This window comes from Bubalus bubalis, chromosome 2 (assembly GCF_019923935.1).
Source record: "Bubalus bubalis isolate 160015118507 breed Murrah chromosome 2, NDDB_SH_1, whole genome shotgun sequence".
Classification (NCBI taxonomy): domain Eukaryota; kingdom Metazoa; phylum Chordata; class Mammalia; order Artiodactyla; family Bovidae; genus Bubalus; species Bubalus bubalis.
This window is the reverse complement of record NC_059158.1, coordinates 76,726,221-76,744,347: the sequence shown is the minus strand read 5'-3', so window position 1 is coordinate 76,744,347 and position 18,127 is coordinate 76,726,221. Positions and strand designations below refer to the sequence as shown.

General features: G+C 35.5%; 2 protein-coding genes across 2 annotated transcripts in view; one reads left to right on the top strand and one right to left on the bottom strand.

The window, feature by feature from the left end:
- The window catches only part of HAT1 (histone acetyltransferase 1), a gene marked incomplete in the record, with an annotated part of 18,499 nt that extends 5,723 nt beyond the window's left edge, over positions 1-12,776 (top strand). Inside the window, 3 exon segments of the mRNA XM_045163893.1 lie at positions 2,652-2,803; positions 5,244-5,360; positions 12,330-12,776. Of these exon segments, the coding sequence (XP_045019828.1) occupies positions 2,652-2,803; positions 5,244-5,360; positions 12,330-12,497 (437 nt within the window).
- Positions 1-18,127, bottom strand: part of SLC25A12 (solute carrier family 25 member 12) — a 166,172-nt gene that overhangs the window by 137,148 nt on the left and 10,897 nt on the right. The window lies entirely within an intron of this gene.

The following is an 18,127-nucleotide window of genomic DNA, read 5'->3' as shown; positions in this document are numbered from 1 at the left end:
CCTTTAGCTCAGATTCTTTTTTTTTTTTTAATAAAAATTTTATTGCGATATAGTTAACATGTCATACAGTCCTCTTATTTAAAGTGTTCAGTTTTTCAAAAACATGTTTACAGTGCAGCCATCACCTTAACCTAATTTTGGAGTATTTCATTCTCCCCAAAAGAAACCCAGTACTCATTAGCAGTCACTTCTTTCCTCTTATTCCCCTACCCTTTCAACCCCCCACCAGTGCTACACAGCCATTAATCTACTTTTTGTCTCTGTAGATTTGCCTCTTTTGGACATTGGAATCGTACAATAAAATGACTGACTTCTTTCACTTGGCATAATGTTTTCAAGGTTCTTCCTTGTAGTACTTTATTTTTTATTTAGTTTAGTACTTTATTTTTATTGCCAAATACTATTCCATTGTATGGATATACTATATTTTATTTATCCATTCATCAGTTGATGGACATTTGGGTTGTTTCTACTTTTTGGCTCTTCTAAATAATGCTATTATAAATATTTGTGTACAATTTTTTGTGTGGACTTGTGTTTTCATATCTCTTCGGTACATACCTAAGAGTGGAAATGGTGGCAAATCTGATAACTATGTTTCCCCTTTTAAAGACACACCAGACTGTTTTCCAAAGTGGCTGTGCTATTTTATATTTCCACCAGCAAGTACATGAGGATTTCGGTTTATCCACATCCTTGCTGATTCTTGTTGTCTTTTGTATTCTAGTCATCCTAGTGGACAAGAAATGGTATTTCATTGTGGTTTTGATTTGCATTTCCCTTTGGCTAATAATGTTAAACATCCTTTCATGTGCTTATTGTGTGTATTTATATCTTCTTGAGAGATTCCTATTGAGAGTCTTTGCCCATTTTCTAATTGGGTGGTGGGTATTTGACCTTTACTTATTGAATTACAAAGTTTTTTATATAGAAAGGCTGGTTACAGTTACATACCATATATATGACTTGGGAATATTTTACCCCATTCTGTAAGTTATCTTGTCATTTTCTTAAAAGTTATCACTTGAAGCATAAAAGTTATAAATTTTTATATAGCCCTGTTTATCTACTTTTTCCTTAGTTGCTTGTGCTTCTGGTTCTGTTATCTAAGAAACCATTGCCTAACCAAAGGTCTTGAAGATTTACTCCTCTATTTTCATTTAGGTCTATGATCTGTTTTGAGTTAATTTTTGTGTACTGTGTGAGGAAAAGGGGGCCAACCAACTTCATTCTTTTTGCTTATGGAGACCCAGTTGTCCAAGTACCATTTGTTAAAGACTATTCTTTTCCTCATTGAATTGTCAAGGCACCCTTCTCAGAAATTAATGGACCAAAAATGTACGGGTTTATTTTAAACTCTCAACTCAGTCCCATTGACCTACATGTCCATCTTTATACTAAGTATCACAGTCTTGATTAATGTAGCTTTGGAGTAAATTTTGAAATCAGGAAATGTGAGTCCTCTAACTTTTGTTCTTTTTTTCAAGGTTGTTTTGGCTATTCTGATTTCCTTGCATATCAATTTTAGGATGAATTTGTTAATTTCTGCAATAAAAAAAGCCAGCTGGGATTTTGATAGGGATTGCATTGAACAGTTGGTAGAGAGTTGATAACTGTAACAAAACTGTTTTATGACCCATGAACTAGCTCAGACTTCAACATTCTTTGTTTATACCATCTACTAATTAGAAAATGAGGGCTCAGAGAAATAAGATAATTTGCCTCAAGTCCTTCATCTATAAATGACAGAACTGGGACTCAAACTCACATTCTCTGACTATGCAGTGTTTTTTCTACCTATATGTTTTGGTATCTTCTTGTCCACTACTCAGTCTAATGTAGATAACATAGACAAACATAAAGGAAGTCTATGCTACTCAGATGCAATGAAGAAAGAATCAAAATCATATTCTCTAAATGAAAAAGAGTGTTTTGTAAAAGGAAGAACTTTTTTTAAATTAGGTTAAAGAAGCATAGAAGACTTTGAAGTTTATTAGATTAAAGTAAGGGAGTTATAAACTTAGCTTTGGAACCCTTAGCTATCAGAAAATGGCTTTTGGAATTGATTATCCAAACTTGAATCTCTTGTGTATACAGCTGCTTTAACTGAAAATAAAACTAAGGTACATATGATAACAAACTAGTCAAAAATTTATATTTGATGGGAGAATGGCATTGAAACATGTAAAATATATGTGAAACAAATCATCAGTCCAGGTTTGATACAGGGTGCTTGGGGCTGATGCACTGGGATGACCCAGAGGGATGGGATGGGGAGGGAGGTGGGAGGGGGGTTCAGGATGGGGAACTCATGTACACCCGTGGCAGATTCATGTCAATGTATGGCAAAACCAATACAATATTGTAAAATAAAACTAATTAATTAATTTATTTAAAAAATTTATATTTGAAAAGTAGTTCTAATTTCATAAATAATATATATGTAGTATTTGCAAAAGGATTGTACCTATAACTTTATTTGACAAAGATGGTAGTGCTATTTTATTTATAATCTTCCATATTGTAACTTTTGTATTATATAATTCATTGAAGAATATTTGCCTTTCTAAGGTTAGTGTGTATACTGAGGTTGCAGATGATGAATAAGTTATGCTGGGTAAGGGAAATGTTATTCTGCTTTCTTTCTTTAGCGGAAGATCCATCCAAAAGCTATGTGAAATTGAGAGACTTTGTGCTTGTGAAGTTTTGTCAAGATTTGCCCTGTTTTTCCCGGGAAAAGTTAATGCAAGGATTCAGTGAAGATATGGCAATAGAGGCTCAACAGAAGTTCAAAATAAATAAGGTATTTTTATTCTGGAAGGAAAACATTTAAATTTTGAAAAAAATAATTTAAGTACATAATTTAAATGTTGCAAATACATTAAGAATACATGTGTAGGAAATAGCAGTGGTTAAGAATACAGGCCCTGGGACTTGCCTGGTGGTTCAGTGGTTAAGACCGCATGTCCACTGCAGCAGGCATGGGTTTGATCTCTGGTCAGGGAACTGAGACTAAGATCCCATATGCCAAAAAAGAAAAAAAAAAAATACAGGCCCTGAAGCCAGATTGCCCAGGATCAAATCTGGCTTTACCACTTGCTGTTAGAGCAATTTAGTTTACTTCCTTGTGCCTCAGTTTTCTCATTAATAGAATGGAAAGATAATTGATTTCATGGCTGTATTAAGTATAACAAGAAAATGTTTATTTAAACTGGTAAAGTAGTTAGTGCCCCTGGAGACTATTATATTGATAGGAGGAGGATTGGAATAAAACATAATTTTCACTTTTTATACTTCTAGATGTATTTGTTTGGATTTTAAAGTAATAAATATCTTAAGGTAAGTACAGACAAATAATATAGGAAATTAGAGGAAATTATTATATTTATGTTAGCAAGAAATCAAAATATTTCATAGTGGGGATACATTTGATCTAAGCCTTGAACAATTGGTAGGTTTTGGAATATAAAAGTATGAGGGATGAAGAGTATCCAGTAGTGAGGACTAGTACTTGGTGCCAATGGCCTCCCCTCCCCTGGCTTCTAAGGCACTGCAGTTCCTAGCTTTTCAATTAACCACTGTGCTCATCTTTTTTGAGATATTGTCACTGGCTTCTACGTTTTTGTATGCTCCCTAAATATAATTCTTCCCCAGAGTTTTTTTTTTTATCCAATCCTCATTTCTTCTCATTCTACTTGATTCTGAGAGAGCTCATCTGTTACATCTGCAATCCAGATTTTCCTCCTGAAGTCCAAAACTATGCCAAATGTTCACTGGTCACTGACCTTCAAAAAACAATTTGAATTGAAACTTTCCATCTTCTCCTGCATAAAAACACTTTAATGGGCTCATGGTTTTAAGATAAAATACAATTTTAGAAATAATTTATATCTCAGACTGTATTAAACCTTTAATTAACTAGAATTTATTTAATAGCTCAGCTTTCAAGAGAAAGAGAATATGAAGACATTATTATTGAGATTAAAGCTCCTCAGTATGGCATACAGACACCATCATCATCTGGCCCGTGCCTGCCTTGCTTGCCTCAGCTTCCTCCCACTTTCCCGTATGCTTTGGCTCTCCTGAACCTCTTCCCATTTCCCAACTGTGCTACAACTTTACTCCTTTTATGTACCTGTATATCAACTATTCCCTTTGCCCTGATACCCCCTTCTCCTGTTTCTTCATCTTTGCCTGGCCAGGTAGTACATTTTTCAGGCTCAGTTCAGGTGTTTCTTCCAGAAATTTCAGAATTATCTTAACCTGTGTATACTTGACCTTTTCCTCACTCCCAATAAATAAGTGGAATGACAGAAATAGGAAAACTATAGGCCTACTCCTTTGGCTTCAGTGTTACCACAACTTCCTGATTTTTCTCATATTTTTTTTGACTGTTTCTGTCTGCTCATTAACTGGCACTATACTACAGGGTTCTGGCCTCCCCTCCCCACACACACACCCCCGTCTTCACTGTGTATGTTTTCCTTGGACTGTCTTAACCATTAACCAGTCTTAAGGTTTAAACTCTTGCCATGTATATTGATATTGCTTAAATCCTTGTCCTTCGTCTAGAATTTTATTCAGATTTATATGTTCTCTTGCCTCCTAAATCTCTCCTACTCTGTGAAAATCTCACTGTCATTCCATACCCTCCTCCACAGTCTTCCTCCTCTTTATTTCTAGAATCCTTGTCCCCTTAGTATTACTGTTTGTGCTGTCTCAGTTAATACCATCATCATTTTTTGCCTGATTTAATAACTGAGCTTTCTGATTGGTCTCCTTACCCTTCTTTTGCTACCATTTTCATGTAGCTGATTTACTCGCAGTTTTTTTCATTTTGTGTCCCAGCAGTGTTAAACTACTTCTGCACGTGTGTATGTGAGACATGCACACACATATAGTGCCCTCCCCTGTTTTAAGAACAGCATGCTCCCTTTCCTTTAAGACTCACTCAGGTTTTATTCCCCCAGGACTCCTCTTCTAACATTGTTCCCCCATTCTCAGGCTATGCTGCCGTAGTGTCCTGTGCACATTTCTATCATGAAGTTAACCATACCTCATTCATTTGTGTTACACAGTAGACTGCTTGTCTTCTTGAGCGCAGAGACTATCTTTTATTGCTTTTTGTCTGGCACCAAGCATAATTTCTGGCCTATGGCAGGTATTCAATATATGATATGTTCTTTTGGGAAAGTGTTATTATTTGTGATTTGAAATGTTCATGTTCTTCTTTGGTTTATTAGCAACATGCTAGACGGGTTTATGAAATTCTTCGACTACTGGTAACTGACATGAGTGATGCTGAGCAATACAGAAGCTATAGACTGGATATTAAAAGAAGACTAATTAGCCCATACAAGGTAGGACTTTGAAGAGTCTTTAAACATTATATTCTTGTCACTGTTGAAAATGAAGAATATCTAGCAAATGCCAATGTGTGGGAGAGTCCAAATCATTCTGCTAAATTAACTTTACAAAAGTGAAAATATTCTTCCAGTTAGTTATAAGAATTCTCCAGTGTAAACTATAAATGTTTCCATTCACTTAAAAACTAATCCCAAGGATGGTTTGCTCGTGGTTATTTTTTTCATTGTATGCATCTTTTAAAAAACTGAATGCCCAGAATCTTCCCTAACAAATTATCTTGGTTTTTTTTCCATTGTTTTATTTGTCCCTATATTCTGCTTACATGTGCTTCTTTCTTCCTAAATATGGCCTTGGTTGCCTTTTGTAACCCCTGTACTTGACCAGAGCTGAAATCGCAACTTAGTGTTGTTTACCTGTTTTGTCATCTTTCTTGCTCCTTTACCCCTTGCTTTTTTTCATTTCTTTTATTTTCCTTTAACTCAAAAATATTCCCCTCCTAGATCAGGTCTGGCCTCCTCATCTTTTGGCCATTAATTATTAAGGTAGATATTGTCCATGCCAACTTGTGTGGAGGAAGATTTGTGATTCTTGTAGTTGGGCAGTAATCTGATTGGAGAGAATATTCATTTATTTATTCAACAACTAATTACTGGGTGCTGCATTTGTATATACTATACCTCGAGGCTTATAGCACCATGGTTGGGAACGTGAATGACAAATTTGAATCTGTCTTAAGGTTTAAGGAGAAAGTCAGTTAATAATGAGTAATTAATATATCAAGTGCATAGTTAACGATTTTTCTGATTTTTCTAAGTTAATACAAGTTTTATTTATCATAGATTCTGCTTTATAGAGCCAGTCTTTTGAGTGTTAATGGTATATAGGGTTGCACTACTCGTTGAATCTCAGCTTTTTTCTTTTATCACATCTTGTTTTGCAGTGCAACCGTATTTCTTAATTTGTTATAATTCTAAAAATAGCACATTCTGAATATAAAAATAATTATTTGCCTGACGTATAAATCTTGTGTCTGGAATTAATATAGTTTTTCTTCATAGTGCCATTTCATTAAGCAATTTAATGGAATACTTAAATTTAATCAATTAATAAAATCAATTTAATTGATTTTCTAACTTAGGAACTACCATCTGCATATAACAGGTTGTAATAAATTATAACAACTATTCCCCAAAATTTGTCAGAAATAACATTTTATTCTTTATCAGTCTTTATGTTTGTCAGCTCGGAAACTTCAGAAAATTGGTAGAAATGGTACTTTCCAAAGATTTTGATCTTTAATATTAACTTGTTAGCTGGAAAATTTCTTTATGATGAAATTGGGCATATAGAACAATATAATTAGATGTTAGCATGACAACATTTAAGAGTATTAAAACTGTTTTAGTAATTTATTAAATTATGTATCTCAGATACTTGTGACATTTTATATAGGCAGATGCAGCAAATAAAAGATGATTTCTAAGTATAAATAGCAGTCATGAAGTTATGCCAAATAATGGGAATATCTGTAGTTCATAAAAGCAAGTATTGTCTATGCTTAAGAATAATAATTTTTTTTTATATTATTAAGTATCCTCAACTGTCTAGCAAGTTCACCTTTTCTAAAAGACGACCAAAAACTGGTTATTAAACTATTTAAATTCTTAACAGCCAAAATCTGTATCACCATCCTTGCACTCATACAAAATATTAAATTCTTTAGATACTTGCTCAAACCCTATTTATAGTATTGCAAGTTTAACGAGTTTAGTTATCCAGTATTCTGTCTCATTGAGAAAACCAAGAAATCTTGATCTGGGTTGATAGCTGCAGTGTGATAGAAAACCTACCACAAACTTGGTAAAAGCCTAGAAGTAGTTGAATGCCCTATATGCAAGGGAAGAGTTAGGAGATTTCTTTGTTGAATGTATGCAGATGGTTTTCTCCAATTTGTCATTCCAAGCTGATACTTGTATACTGTGCTGTACTATCACAGCATTCTCAAATGCAAAATTATATTTAAGAATAAAGTAAAATTGCTTAATACTGAGTGTGATTTTGAATTTTTAAAAAATCTTTAAAATATATGCCAAATGGGAAAGTTTGGAATCTAGAATTTATGTTTTACTTTAATACATTTTATTGTAAGAAAATGTAACTTTGCTAAGTAATTACAGAGGAATGGAATTGTTTATTGATAGCAAAGTCTACCAATTCTGTGCTGCCTTTTTTTAAGGTCTTAAATTTCCATATCAGTTTAGTTCCACTAAGAAATTTTTTTGGGTAGATATTAGAAGTAGTTGTACCTGACTTTAAAAGTTCTTTAAGTACTGATAATTTATTTGTATCAGTGCCAAGAAGGGATAAAAATAATTTGTATTAACTAGAATCATTTTAAAAGCACAAAAAGAAATTCTTTAGTACAGAAGTAATTTTCAGGTGTTCAAAAAGATAAATTTGAACAATTTGACTAAAAAGAAAAGTTGGTGCAGCTGCTTCGTTTTAGCATTTAAATTTTTATATTGTTTCATAGGCATATTTTAATTCATAATTGGTTTGCAAGTACAAAATTTAGAATCATTGTTATAATAGCATTGGATTTGGAATCAGAAAACTCAATTTTGAGGTCTAGCTTTAACTTTTACAAATTGTGTGTGTTGACAGTTTATTAAAATCTGGGTATTAGGCTTCTCTTCTCTAAAATGGAAATACTTCCATAGTGAGGAACTGAAGAGAAAGAAATACAATGCAGTGTGCATGTTTTTAAAGGTAACCTTTCAATAAGTCTTAGGACTTTTTATATGTCTCCACACCATTATTATTTTTAAATTATTGCAAAAGAACCTTATTTCTGTAGTTCACAAAAGAGACTGGTTGAGCAGATGGAAATTAAGGCGCTCTTAGAGGTGGTGGAATTTTTGAGATATTTGTAAACTTCTTGGAACCTCTGAAAACTAGGCAAGAAGAAAGTTGGTTTTTGGACCTTAAATAAACTGACACTAATATGATCTTTAATTAATTTCTCTGCATTAATTAAAGTTATCCACAGCCTTAATCTGTGAAGGAACTAGCTTTTTGTTTGTTTTTGGAGGGAGAAGTTTCTTCTGAGCCTATAGGAGGTCTATTCCAGTCTTACGGAGTTCTGTCTTTCAGTATTTTATTTGTACTCCCAATGTAAGTCACTTGCTGGATAGAGGGGATCCCCAGTCAGTTTATTTTTTTAAGTTTTTTTTTTAAACACAGTTTAAAAGATGAATTTATAATATTTCCTATGTATACAAAGCAGTATACATATGCAGTTTTAGGAATATTAAAATCAATAAAACAAATAGCTCAAATAACTTATTTTTAAAAATGAACCATAGTTTACATGCTCATGAGGAACTTCTATAATAGTTTCATAGTTTTCCATAAAGCTAGTACATGTATTTTTTTATTCCTAGGTACTCAGAGCTCTTAAATTTAATTCCGAGATGTACTGCTATGTCAATAAAAATTATAATAGAAATTAATTCTGACATCCATCTGAGAAAAACTTACAGTGAAATTGAAGGTGGCAATGAAGGGGGAGATAAACTGGGGAAGTAAACACTCGTAAGAGATCTGTTGTTTTTGTTCAGTCACTAAGTTGTGCCTGACTCTTTGTGACCCCATGGACCGCAGTACACCAGGGTTCCCTGTTGTTCGCTGTCTCCTGGAGTTTGCTAAGATCCATGTCCATTGAGTCAGTGATGCTGTCTAACCATCTCATCCTCTGCTGCCTCCCTCTCCTTTTGTCTTCAATCTTTCCCAGCATCAGGGTCTTTCCCAATGAGTCAGCTCTTCACATCAGGTGGCCAAAGTATTGGACCTTCAGCTTTGGCATCAGTCTTTCCAATGAATATTCAGGGTTGATTTCCTTTAGGATTGATTGGTTTGATCTTGCAGTCCAAGGGACTCTCAAGAGTCTTCTCTAGCACCACAGTTCAAAAGCATCAGTTCTTCAGTGCTCAGCCTTCTTTATCGTCCAGTTCTTACATTTTATATTTGTCAGCAAAGTGATGTCTCTGCTTTTTAGTAAGGTGTCTAGTTTTGTCATAGCTTTCCTTCCAAGGAGCAAGCATCTTTTACTTTCAGGGCTGCAGTCACCGTCTGCAGTGATTTTGGAGCCCAAGAAAATAAAATCTGTCACTGTTTCCACTTTTTCCTCTTCTCTTTGCCACGATGGGACCAGATACCATGATCTTAGTTTTCTATGTTGAGTTTTAAAACAAGTGAATAATTTAAAACAGTATGTCACTGGCACATGATTCATTCTATAGCTTATTTGTAGCAGAATTGATAGTTAAGAATATTTAAGAATTAAAATGATGGTTCTGTTGTATATGAGAATTTAATATGATTAGAGGCATATTCAAGCAATGGGGTTAGATTATTTATAAATGTTATAACTGGTTAGCAGTTTAGAAGAATAATTTTTTTTCTTATAACATACCATGATAATTTTTGGATGCATTACCTTTTAGTTCCTGACCCGTTTCCTTAACTTGGTTGCCGCCAAGAGGCAGTTGTGCCTCTTGGCAAAAAAAAAAGTAACTTTCACAGCAGAAACAAAGGATTTATTATCCACATGATTGAAGAGTAAGGAATATACTGTCCTTCCAGGGCTTGGGAGTAATAAACCTGAATTTTCATCACTTCTCTAGAACTACTATTCACAGTGTGATTAGAAGATCAGCAACATTGGGAATTCTCTGGTGATCCAGTGATTAAGATTATGCTTCCACTGTAGGGGCCATGGGTTCAATCCCTGGTTGGCAAACTAAGAATCCCCCAAGCAGTGCAGCCACACACACAAACACACACCGAGTCAGCAACATTAACATCATCCAGGAGCACTTTTTAGAACCGCAGACTCTTACTCCACCCCAGACCTACTGAATGAGAACCTGCATTTTAAGTTTAACAAGGTTCCCAGTTGATCTTTGTGCACATTTAAGTTTGAGAAGCACTGCATGTCTTATATTCCAAAACTATTAGGGTTTCCTTTGAGAGACATTTATTAGTTTTTAGGATGGAGTTAAGACTTTTCAGGGTTTTTTGTTGTTGTTGTTGTTAATTGTATTTGGTAGGCAGTTATATAGGAATTCGGGAGAAGGCAGTGGCACCCCACTCCAGTACTCTTGCCTGGAAAATCCCATGGATGGAGGAGCCTGGTGGGCTGCAGTCCATGGGGTCGCTAAGAGCCAGACACAACTGAGTGACTTCACTTTCACTTTTCACTTTCATGCTCTGGAGAAGGAAATGGCAACCCACTCCAGTGTTCTTGCCTGGAGAATCCCAGGGATGGGGGAGCCTGGTGGGCCGCCGTCTATGGGGTTGCACAGAGTCGGACACGACTGAAGTGACTTAGCAGTAGCAGTAGCAGTAGCAGTATATAGGAATTCAGAATACAGACTTCTAATTAGATCATTAGGGGTTGGATCCTGGCTTCTCTGCTTACTGCCTCTATGACAAGTTATTTAACACCTGCACCTTTTTTTTTTCTTTTTCAATTGAAGAAAGTTATAGTACCTGTCTCATAGTTTTTAGGATTACATGAGTTAATATACGTGATTTCTGATCTCTATATTTAGCTCTTTATTAAATGCTTAAGTGAAAGAGGATATAATCTACAACAGTTTATCCAAAATGTATGAAAGCGAAAGTCGCTCTGTTGTGTCCAACTCTTTGTGACTGTGGACTTTAGCCTGCAGGTTCCTTTGTCCATGGAATTCTCCAGGTCAGAATACTGGAGTGGGTAGTTGTTTCTTCTCTAGGGGATCTTTCCAGCCCAGGGATTGGACCCAGGTTTCCCACATTGCAGGCAGATTCTTTATTATCTGAGCCACCAGGGAAGCCCAAGAATACTGGAGTGGGGAGCCTATCCCTTCTCCAGCAGATCTTCACGACCCAGAAATTGAAACAGAGTCTCCTGCATTTCAGGTGGATTCTTTACCAGCTGAGCTACCAGAGAAGTTGAAAATGTATGCAAGTTTCATATATTCCAGTGTTTTATATAATGCAGTATTGCCACCCACCTAGGAATCTTGGAGTCATTCTGCATTCTTTCCCCACATCATCCAGTGTTTTTCTCCCTAAATCTGTTCTGTACCTTCCACCTCTGCTTAGTCTGTAACTAAGCAGACTTGGCCTAGGCTTTCATCATCTCTTGAGTTCTTAAACTAACTGCTAACTTGGTCCCTTCCAGTCCCATCCTCAGCATACTAACTGTATTGTTCTGATAGTGACCTGTCTAAAAGTTCTTACCAGATTCTTAGGGTGGTGCAAATCTGTTTCCTGAGAAATGGTGGTTTCCTTCTCAGTGAAATGGAGAGGGTTTAATAAGATAATGTATGTCTAGACAGTAGAGACTCAATAAATGCTAGTTAATACTGTTTTTTAAAGTGTGACAGTTTTTGGCTTATCTTCCTGAAACTCTCCCAACAGTTTATGGTAAAATTAATATGTGGTCCATAAATACATCGCTGGGTAAGGGAACTCAGAAATAATAGTGGCAGAAGAAGCCAGTTTGGAATAAAGATTAACGGAATTAATGATTAATTACTATTAAAAATTGATGAAATAATAGCACTTAATTTCAGTTGTCTTTCTTCAGTTACAGTACCTTATTTATTAAAGAAATATTTGAGTGTCTGTACTGGCCAGTTCTTTAGTATGCTTTGGAGAGGGGGCTGTCACTCACATACCTATATTTACCATTAATTGATACAAATTCCATGTCTTTTGGAACCCTCTTTTTAGAGGGCTTGTAATTCATGTTAACATTATGTTCAGGCTTCCTTAAAAATGTATGGGATAAAAAAAAAAAAATGTATGGGATAGATTTGGGCATATTCCTACTACTATTATTTTTAACACTGGAGACATATTTTTTTATATCAGCTTTCTTCGTCTAACCAATACTCGTGTTTGTTACTTAGAAAAAACAGAGAGATCTTGCTAAAATGAGAAAATGTCTTAGACCGGAAGAACTGACAAACCAGATGAACCAGATAGAAATAAGCATGCAACATGAACAGCTGGAAGAAAGCTTTCAGGAACTCGTGGAAGATTATCGACGTGTCATTGAACGCCTCGCTCAAGAGTAGAGGTTATACTTCTCTGTACAGAAAGTTTGCAAATTTCTGTACATGTGTTGTGAAAATCAGATGATGACTTTAATTTTAAAAAATCTTGTAACATTTTGCTTACATTAAAAGTTATCTATCTTTAGTTGAATATTTTCTTTTGGAGAGATTGTATATTTTAAAATACTGTTTAGAGTTTATGAGCATATATTACATTAAAAAAGATATAGCTTCTGAAATACCACTGCAATTACTTCCCTTCTTAAATAGTGTAATAAATGCTTAGTTGTGATATGTTAATGTGTGCTGATACGATTCTTGAATACTTATGATTAACTTCTTCCATCTTATTAAAAACCTTTAGGTTTTAAGCTTTTATTATTCCTCGCACACTTTGCTTCTAAGCTTTTAACACATTTCTTTAAGGTCTTCCTAGTAATCTTGGTCTTGCTATGTGATTTTTCTAAGTAGAAAATGTTCTTAAAGTAAATTGTTTTAAACAAACTATTAACCACTTGTTAGGAGTAGGGTGGGTAAGAGAGAGAAGGGAAGCTAAGTACAGCCTGAAACTTAGATGTTTGGCACCAAATATTAATTGAAGATAATTCAGAAGTTGCCATAAACATTTTATAAATAGTAAGATACAAATCAGTTAACAAAAGTCTAGTTTACACATTATTGTTGAAATATGTAAAATGAGGTTGTGATTTAATATAAGGTTATCAAGATGTTGAAGTCTAAGAAGGGGAAAAAAAAGATAAATTGCTTAATATAGTCCTTATTTTATTGAAGTAGAACTAAATAAGTTGCTTGATAGTCATTAAAAGTAAAGCTTGATTTTTTTAACATGTGCCAGTAAGCCAAGTATTGTATAACATCAAAAATGGGATGTAAGTTGAACTTTACTTTTTTTTTTTTTTTTTTTTTAAGTTGAACTTTACTTTTAAAATCTGATTTGTTCAATGCTCAAGGCAAAATCCCATCTTGGACAAGCACTAACTTGTCCTTCATCAGCTTTTTTTCATCAGTAAATTCTGTCAAACATGGAAGCAAAGTGAGTAGTACCCTCTGGACACAAAATAGTTGTGGCCACCAGCATACCAATGGCACTAAAGCCAGACCTTTAAAATAAGAGTTCTGTAAACATTTCAGACAGTCTCATCTCAGAAGTTTATATACATAAAACTTGATTTCTTAGAGTACATACACGTACCTAAGTCGTACAGATAGAATGAACCAATGCAAAGTCCTTCTGAAGCTATATGGAAAAAATGGGTTTTCCATCTGAATTTATTATAAGATTTTAAATTTTTTAATTTAGAAATTAACAATTGATGCCTGAAAATGATCTCTGAGGAGAAAAAATCAGTACAATCTAAATAAATTATCTTTCAACATCCTTCTTGATGTAGAAACCAGAAAAAGCCAATGTGATACCAGTTTCTGTAGTTTTTTTAAGAAAACAATGTTCTATGGTTAAAGGTCTAGTTTATTAGCATTAATCTTTCAGACTTCAAAGGCTGTACTTTCATTTTGAGTTAGAATAAGTCTGATAGTAAGATCTGTACTTAGAACAAGTTAGTTAAACACCAGGATAGAGATACATAGAACCGTGTGTGAAACCCATCGCAGCTACCTTTTGGGCTTAGTGGTCACTTCTCACCCTGTGGTAGCAGCCTTCATCCCCTTTACCATCCACATACACATAGATGTACAGTGTTTTATTTGCTGCCTTTACCTTTTTCCCTTCCTCCCCTCCACTACTACTTTTTTCCATATCTTCTCCAAGTTGCATTTTCTCTACATGTAATACCATGTTTCCTTTCATGGAAACATGAAGACAGTGAAAAACACTGATGTAAAATGAGGTTGTATTAGACTTGTTTCCAGGCTTCCACCCTGTTCTAATATCTGTGCTTATCCTTTTTACATCTTTTCTCATCACTCTTGAGCTTTTCTACTCAGATGTGGATATAGATGTAGTATATATCTAAAATTTTTTAAAAAATAAATAACACAAAATTCAGTTCATACCTGAGTTAATATATAAGAGGAAGAGAAAAACCCACTATATGTCCCTGTCTCCAAATTGCAGGGGCCTCAGCTTGCTGTACCCCAGTCTTGTCTACTCTGAAGATTTATCTCATCCACCATTATCTTGTCCACTAGAGTCTCCTCACAGCAAAGCCTTCAATGCTGTATCAAAGAAATAAAGAATCACAGACCTCAGAGGTCAAATGATTGAATTCCTCAAATTCATTCTTAAGTTCTTTTTATTAGAATTTACAAGCCAGTTTAAAAATATTAAATGCTGATTAAGATACCCATACTTCTTCCAAGTGAAATTATTTTATATTTGTATATGATCTCTGTATACATTGAACAGAGTAGCATTTTCTTTTTAACATTTCTAGTGTTAAAAATGGTTCTCAAAGATGTATAATATTTCAGGTTGAGGTTCCCATATTAAACCATTTGCCTAGATTTTTTCTTTTATTATTACAACATTCAAATGAATTAATATCTTCATGTGTATATATATACACACACACATATATATATATATATTGGTATCCATGAAGTATCCCAATTCCTGGGAAGTACAGTTATTGAATCAAAGGGTAGGACTATCTCCATGGTTCAGTTATGTAAACATGCCATATTTTCCAGAATGCTTTGTAAATTACAGATATTAATGTTTGTACTGATTTTAACAGAATTTCAGTGCTATGGTATGTTGGTTTTGTTGTTGTCTCCACAGGTATAAAATCTCAAATTTGTATTCCTTTTGCTTAATGGGAAAGCTGAATACTTTTCCATCTTTTTGTGAAATTTTTTCCCCTTAGGAATAGGAATTATCCGTTTCATTTTTCAAATTTGACTTTTAGGGGCTACGCATTTTTATAGACAGACAGTAGATCCAGAAGTTCACTTGCCTAAGGTCACACTGAATTAGTGGTAAAGCCAGGACTATAATACCTGGCTTCCACTCCTCCATTTCATCTTCTATCAAGTAGGCTGACCAAGTCATAAGCATGCCAACCCACTAGGCTCTTCATAAAGTGGGGCTTTCTTTTATCGCCATCTGGGAAATACCTCACTGGCATGTTTGACGTAGTCACAGGACAAATACCCCAACTTCCCTGTTGAAAACCTTAAGTATCAGGAAAAAGGATGTTTATTTATAATGACTGAGATTATTGGTGCCTCATTTGAAGCATGGCTTGAAGTTCCTCATTTCCTCTCAACATTTTCAGTTACTCAACATCTACAACTTTCATGTTTCCATATGCCTTTACACCTTCATTGTAATACGTATTTCATTCTCCTTGTATTACGCATTGCAGTAGCGTTACACAGCACATTGAATTTACTCCTTGACTTAGGCAGAGCTGTCTATATAAAAAGTAGTATGCACACAGTACAAAAATGTAAAAGGGCATACTGTGAAAAGTTCCTTCCCCCAAACCTTCAGAAACAACTGCTGTTTTGGGTTTGGGTTTTGGTTTTTTTTTGGGCTGTGCAGTGCAGCCTAGGAGATTTTAGTTCCCTGACCAGGGATTGAACCCATGGCCCCTACAATGGAAGCACAAAGTCCTAACCACTGGACCCCCGGGAAGTCCCTAAAGTTAATGGTATCCCAGAAATCATTCGAGCTATGGCTGCATGGTAGCCATTGTACAGATATATCATAAGTTACTCTACCAGTTCCCTATTATTTGTTTCCAGTATTTTCCATTACAAACAATGCTGCAATGCATGCACGTTCTTGTACATGTGCTGTGTGTAGAGATTAAAGTCCTAGAAATCATGACCTTTAGTCTGAACTCATTCTTACAGTGACTGTACTACTGTTTACAGCAGTTAAAATTATTAACACCAACTAAGGTTACAGATGCTTAATCCTGTACCAGTCTAGAATTAGCTGTGTAAACAAGAGCAGTTTGGACCTCTCCAACCATCCTCCTCCACAGCTAGAAATAATGAATTATCTTAAAGGCACAGTGATTTGAACACTTGCATAGGCCCGTGACGTTCTTTTTGTCTCTTCCTTTAGTCTTGCTTGCTGCTGCTGCTAAGTCACTTCAGTCGTGTCCGACTCTGTGTGACCCCATAGATGGCAGACCACCAGGCTCCCCTGTCCCTGGGATTCTCCAGGCAAGAACACTGGAGTGGGTTGCCATTTCCTTCTCCAATGCATGAAAGTGAAAAGTGAAAGTGAAGTCACTCAGTCGTGTCCGACTCTTAGTGACCTCATGGACTGCAGCCTACCAGGCTCCTCCGTCCATGGGATTTTCCAGGCAAGAGTAGTGGAGTGGGGTGCCATTGTCTTCTCCTTAGTCTTGCTTAGCTCTTCTCAAACCTTATCATCCAGAAGAACTGCTCTACAGCAGGGTTTCTCATCCTCAGGACTGTTGGCATTTTGGGCCAGATCACTGTTGTGCTGCCTCGTGTTCAGTCTAAGTTGTGACCCCATGGACTGTAGCCCTCCAGGATCCTCTGTCCCTGGGCTTTCCCAGGCAAGAATACTGAAGTGGGTTGCTATTTCCTTGTTTAGGGGAATCTTCCCTACCAGTAATCGAACCCGCATCTCCTGCACTGCAGGCAAATTCTTTACTGCTGAGCCACCAGGGAAGCCCGCTGACCTGTGTACCAGCTGGTTAAGAGCATCTGTGGCTTCTACCCCCAAGATGCCAGTAGTACTATCCCCACCTCCAGCTGTAACAACCAAGCATGTCTCCAGATACTGCCACATGTACCCCAGAGGGGCAAAATCACCCTTGGTTGAGAACCACTGCTATATGGGATTAAATATTCATTGACATTTAAGCAATGACTTTTTAATTATGTAACATGAACACGAAATTGAAAATAAGTAAAAGTATTTGATAAGTAAACTGCCCTCCCTTCCACCCAGTCACCTAAGTCACTTCTCCAGAGGCAGTTACTTTTCCCAGTTTCTCTTTTGCCCCTCAGAGTTAAATTATCAGTTTGCAAACATCCATCACTTTGTTTCAATACAAATGGTGATATACTACATGCAGTACTTAGAATCTCTTCCAGTTAAATTGAACTTATCTTTATTAGTACATATCAGAATACTTCAGTTCTAAATATGCTGATTCTAAACAGCTGTTTGATACTTATTCTATAGTTTGGTTTCAGAGTCAGTTTTTGATATTTATTCCATAGTTTGGTTTCAGTTTGTTTAACCCAATCCCATAAACAGCTGTTTGATACTTATTCTATAGTTTGGTTTCAGAGTCAGTTTTTGATATTTATTCCATAGTTTGGTTTCAGTTTGTTTAACCCAATCCCATATTAATGGACATTTGGGCCGTTTCTTATCTTCTGTTCTCAGGCAGTGTTGCAGTGAATGTTCTTGTGTGTGCTTCATTTTGTACACGTGGTGGGGGTATATATGCAACATAGTGATGGAATCGCTGAGAATGGAAAGGCGTGGGCATTTTATATTTGGTAGATTTTTGCATACATTTGAGACAATAGAGAAATCTGAATATGGACTCTATATTAGATGATACAAGATTTTGTTAATTTTATTAGTTGTGATCATGGTATTGTGATGAGGTAGGCAAATGTCTTTATTCCTAGAAGTCACATGCAAAACTATTTAGGACATCTGTAACTGA